General features: G+C 38.5%; 1 protein-coding gene across 3 annotated transcripts in view; it reads left to right on the top strand.

The window, feature by feature from the left end:
- The window catches only part of LOC107582510 (protein quaking-A-like), a 111,588-nt gene that overhangs the window by 69,669 nt on the left and 35,919 nt on the right, over positions 1–6,000 (top strand). For all 3 annotated transcript variants that reach the window (XM_016268404.1, XM_016268396.1, XM_016268413.1), the window contains exon 3: positions 100–216. In XM_016268404.1, coding sequence (XP_016123890.1) covers positions 100–216 — 117 coding nt within the window. The remainder of the gene's footprint in view (positions 1–99; positions 217–6,000) is intronic.

Here is a 6,000-nt window from a genome sequence, read left to right as displayed (position 1 = left end):
TTTTTTTTTGTATGTATTCTAATCTATTCTCTCTCTCTCTCTCTCTCTCTCTCTCTCTCTCTCTCTCTCTCTCTCTCTCTCTACGTTTTGTTTTTCCAGTATAATTTTGTAGGGAGAATTCTTGGCCCTCGTGGACTCACAGCAAAACAACTGGAGGCAGAAACTGGCTGCAAGATCATGGTGAGAGGGAGGAGCTCCATGAGAGACAGAAAGAAGGTGAGACAGAAAATGTAAATCTGTAATAAGTTAACTAACACCTAATTTATACAGGGTCTATGTATTGTGCCCTAATTCATACTTGAGCCATGTTTCAAACTGATTCCCAGAGCAGGACCATCACTGGTCAAATTCTTCTGTGCTGCATGTTGTCCTGATCTGCACAGTCCATATGGGCAGTGCTGATGATTTGGCCATGCTGTGTTGTTCAGTTTGGTTGTGGCATTTCAGATTTGATTTTCATGAAAAATGGCAGCACATAATAAAAAAAAAAACGTGGGGCACCAGCAAAACTTGTAACAAAATTGTTGCACCAGCAGGACATGTCGAACCAGCATGGACAAATGTGACCACTTAGTCACAATTTGGAGCTTTCTCAACCCCCTCTTCCTCCTTCACAGACAATGTTCTGCTGACGTTTGCCATTTAGAGCCAGTTTGTCCCTAATGAGCCAATTCACTCATTTGTTCTGTCTTAATGTCTTTCTTTTCCTATCTCCTTCACACTCACGGTTAGCTCGCAGGGCTCCGGCTGAGGCCCAGTTCTATTTCAGGCCTGGTTGTGGTGATGTGTGTCAGAGAGAACAAAAGCACATGGTAGACATACTAGAAAGTAGAACCCAGATCTTTCTTTACATTCTCAGAAGAGACCCACTGTGTGATCAGCAGAGGAAAAGCTAAACCCTGAATGATGGAAAATTATGGCTTCAGGTGGGAGTTATGTAGCACAGAGACATAACAGTACTGCCCTATCAGCTCTAGCAGAGACTTTCTCGAGGGTTGAGAGAAATGACATTTGTACGTGTAACTGCTAAGCACTACATGCTGAAAAATCTGAAGAAATGGCTGATTCCATAGTAAGCAACTGTGCTGATTTAATTCTAAAGAACTTTTTGCCAGGAATCAGCATTATTTGTCCGGTATAGTCTTTCTCTTTCTCTTCGTATCTCTGTCAGTGTCCCAGTGGAACAGTTTTATCAGGAAATCCCCATCACTGTGCATTAGCATTACCACACACTCACACACACACCTGGGCCCCAGCTGTGCTCCCCTCTTGAGAAGCCATATGTGTGACCTCAAGGGCTTGATGCAGAAATTGATTAAACTAGAAATTCTCTCTCGTCTCTCTTCCTTTATATAGCATTTCTGTATTGGTTATGTCTTCTATTGCCCTGCTGAATGTAAAACAAACACTCTTGTCTCAATGACTAATCTAAAGCTTACTAGATTACTCCCCAACACAGAATGAGTTTTCCTGCTTCCTAACAGAGTTTCTCTGAATAGTCTCCTGACTGATTCTGTCATACTCCCTTTCCACTGAAATGTTGCTTTTTCTTGGGTGGGGTACCTGTTAATCTCTTGCATTTCCGCAGATTTTTCAGTGGAGCCAAAAGCTGACAGAATTGACTGTTATTACATTAGAGAGCACATAATGTTCCATTGATGTTACTGTTCACAATACAGCATTGTGCATCATATTCCTTTTTTTTTTTTTTTTTTTTTACTCCTAGTTCATATTCGTAATAAAAATAAAAACATTTTAAAGTGGGTATGAAATTAAAATTTACCATATTTTTTTTTAAATGCATGTTATTGATCTTATTGTGACTGGTTCTTCCATGCATGTTTAACTTCTAATTTGCTTTAATATCATAATTGTTCATCAAAATATCTTCATATGTTGGACTTCACTAATCATTTAGTCTGCCTAAACCCGGCCCTTTCACAATTGACCGCAAGTTTGCAGATCTGCCTCCATCTGATCTACAATCAATTGATCGAACCAAGTGCCCATCTTACATTTTCTCTTTTTCATTAATCGGTTTTACTTGGATGCACATCATAATACAGAAGAAAAAATCTGTCACTGCTTCCTTTTCATTACGTCTTTAACATCCAGAGTAATTTAATTCAGCTACCTTATGCACTATTAGAGGCCAGAAAGTTAGAACATACTTTGTTGTTGTAGATGCATATTCAGCGCATTTATTTTGACGGACAAATATGACTGCTGCACTCGCGTCTCACACAAGAGTTTTTTTTTAAGAATAAATACAATGACTGTAAAGAGACACTTTTAACAGACTCTCTGGTCTTCAGGTCTGGGCTGATGAGTTGTTTATTTATCTTCCATTAGCCAAGCCAATAATTTAGTTTACTGCTCCCTCTGGGGACTGAAAGAGCGATAGAGACGTAGAAAAATAGAGTAAAGAAAAAGGAGTGACTTTAATTCACAGAAGGAGTCGTTCTCATCACACAGGGTTTAGTTTTAGGTCATTTGTGGGGATGCGTCAGGGTTCGATGAGTTGTTTTAGTGGTGTATTTAATGTTTTCTCTGAAAGGTAAAGGCATGGATCACCTGAAGTCTCAGGGGAAAATGCTTCGTTAGCCTGAAATAAGACCGGCATTTTACTTAACAGCTTCCCAAAGGTGGTTTAACCCCATTTGCCCTCTCGCGCTGTGTATATACCAGTTCACACAGCCTCAAGAGACACTACATCCTCATGCTTGTTGTGTGCGCGTACTGAAGCCAAGCTCAGGCCGATGTAATGGGAGAGGACAGGACAGACAAACTCTGGATAATAACCTGCCTCACTGTGTAGCCTCGTCCTCTGATCAAACACTGTTCAAATTGAGGGCTCTCCGAAACCACAGCACAGATCAAATGTAACAGACGGCCACCCTCACCGGAGCATCACAGAACCTCTCCAGAGCTACACAGTACGCTCTCTGAAGCTTTTTTCCTCCTCTGTCCCTCCTTTCATTTTATTTTCTAGTCTTTGTTCTTGGTTAAATTGAGTTATCTTTCTTTCTTTTTCTTAACACCTGTGTCACACCACACATTTATAATAGAAAATAAGTTATTTTAAGTCACTATGTAAAAGAAGCAACAGATCTTTTCTTCCATATTGTGATATACATCCAAGGGAAAAAAAGAAAAAAAAAATTATAGGGTGGGTATATATAGTGGTATCGATATTTATCGACGGTACACCTTCGATAACGATATAAAAATGTTCGATATAGGCACGTGCTATGAGTGACGCAGACAGCACACACAAACATGAACACATGCTGAAATGAGTGCTGTGCCTGTCTGTGATGAGGAGATTGTGAATAAAAAAAATGAATATTAGTCGAATTTAAAAAAACATTTGCATTTGAATGTTAGGAGTGGGTCAGGGAGCATCATCAGTGGCGCACAAGATGCGGTGATGATGTAAGTGACGTTGTTGCATTTTAATGTTTTGTTAGTCTAGCCCACGAGACGCGCCGCTGCTGTGTTATGCATTCAAAATATTAGAGAAATATAGAAGCTCAATGCGGAGAAGATCTTGATTAGGTTAAAACCAAAAACCAAGCCGTTCACACAGAACGCATATTCAGCACGTGTTTTTTGACGGACAAATATGACTGCTGCACTCGCGTCTCACACAAGAGATGTAGCCATGCAAAGTTAAAACAGTTTAAACTTTTAGAAAACACGTCGCGAATTTGTGGAGGTTTATTCCTTTTCACTGCGTCTCTTATGTTTTTAAATGCAATCTGCGTGATGGGCGAGTTCGGCTCTTTGTATTAAGCAATGCATAAATACATGATGCTGTTTTGTTCATAACTGTTTATGCAATTTACGAAATTATATTTGATTTATGAGTTAATTTAGACGTAATGCATGTTTTTTTTATAGACCGCTATTTCCATGCGTTGACATTATGTGCTGCATTATTTTGCTCAATGCGCACTCCTGTGGCCTCGAGAGACGAGACAATAGTTTCCTTAAAACCTATTTAATCTGCATATAAAACATTACAAATGAGATATTTGTTTAATTTGTATTGTGTGTTTGACTGTTAAAACAAAAAAAACATTTGTTGTTTGTCTCAATAAATTGGCTTAGTTAAAAAATAGTGGTTAAATAAAAAAATTATATTGCTGTGTTTTAAAAAAGGTTATAAAAATGTCAATAATTATCGATACCGAACGATATGAAACATTATATAGTTGATCATTTTTTTTAGCTATATCGCCCAGCCCTAGGGTGGGGTCCCGTCTCAGTTGTTGATTGGATGGTGGCAGAATTTGAGGACCAAATGATTAAACAAATCTGGCATACGTCACTAGAGAGAAGTCTCAATGGAAAATTGTGTTATATTTTGATTTAAATTTAGAGGTCAACACAAATTTTAAAAAAGAAGAAACATGGATTGGCGAATTTTTTGCAATAGGATACATTTAGAAAATAGATGTTTTTTTTGTTTTGTTTGTTTGTTTGATGATGAATTTGAGTGTTCTAACATTTGAAGCATTGACATTCATTCATAAAAAAAATGTTGACACTTGTGAAACTATAACTTTTCCAGCAGCTATATCAGTAAACATTTTTTTTTATTTTTTTTTTTTATATATCTTGTATTAGATTAGTAGTTTTGTGCAGAGCATGTGCCAAGAATGTGAATGTGAACAACGTTAGAATCATCTTCATGTTCATTCAAAAGAGCCACCTCAAACCACCCATGTTGAGTTTTGAGTTTTTTTTCCCCCAGTCAATTTTCCACTCCTGTTAAACAGGTGCCTGTAAACTACACCCGGGACAGCTGTTCAAGACTGTAGCTTGAGTTCAGTCTGCTCTAGTTGATATGAACAGTATTTATAGGGTGGTGGGATTATTTCCAGCCAGGCCGTCTGTCTTTCAGTCAATCAAATCATTGCCTTTGCATGGTTAAACTTTGCATGGTTTATTTTGCTCTTTTGCTTTTGGTGCACATACAGTCAAGAATGACAGTTCGGTCCATATACACATTCCACAAACCCGCTCACATTTGTTGGTGAGCTGCTTTTGGCTTCATTCTTGTACTTTTATGGGTCTGTCATCACGTGTCTCCCATCACATGCATGTCGCCTCGCCGCTGGTTTCGTATGTCGGTAAACAGAATCTTTGCCCTATTCAGAGGCTTTCGGGTTGTTCTTCCTGCCTGGCTCTACCCGCCCCTCACCCACCCTCAGAGGACAAAGAATGACCTTGCCCCTTGATGGGCAGGGGCGGGTGGGTGGGTGGGTGTTTACAGTTCATGCTTTTGCTCTGCTCTGAGCTGCAGGTCTCTCTCCATACATGGATGGAACAGCATGTTCACCTTGAAAATAATGCAGTAGCTTTTGCTTTTAAGTGTACTTTGTACAGTTACAAGCCATGATTGGTCAGGATCATTAGGATATCTATTTTTAAGAGATAAAGCTAATTGGTGTATTTGGGAGATCTAAATCCGGGTGTCCGTTCTTGTGTTTCCATTCATAAAGGAAGCCATTGTCATCTCCAAAAGTAATCATTCAGAGAGAAATGTGGATGCTCAATGTAATTTGTGTGTTCACAGTCATAGAGCTTTTGATTGGTCAATGGACAGGAAGTTGGATTAGAAGTGTGAATAATCTGTACGTTATGTTAGTGATTCACACTAAAGGTGTTGCAATATACTGGTATTGGCGATTATCCTGATATTTAAAAAAAGTTAAATAGTGATGTCTTGTTAACGCTACACTTATGGTAATGTGGTAAATAAATTGGCATCAGTAACTACCTGGTTGACACTCCATCATAGTAGGAGGCAGTATTACACCTTAAAGATGGTTGCCCCCGACTTAAAATAGATGAATTTGACTGATATTAGGGGTGGGCGATATGACCAAAATCTTATTTCACGATATGAAAAATTTTATTTCTATTTTTTTTTTGTAATTAAAATTAAGAAAAAGAAGCAAATTACAAGCACAACAGAACAAATAAATATGA

This window comes from Sinocyclocheilus grahami, unplaced genomic scaffold (assembly GCF_001515645.1).
Source record: "Sinocyclocheilus grahami isolate Dianchi unplaced genomic scaffold, SAMN03320097.WGS_v1.1 scaffold4.1, whole genome shotgun sequence".
In the NCBI taxonomy this organism is placed as follows: Eukaryota; Metazoa; Chordata; class Actinopteri; order Cypriniformes; family Cyprinidae; genus Sinocyclocheilus; species Sinocyclocheilus grahami.
The sequence above is the reverse complement of the archived record's forward strand: the minus strand, read 5'-3'. Positions and strand labels throughout refer to the sequence as shown.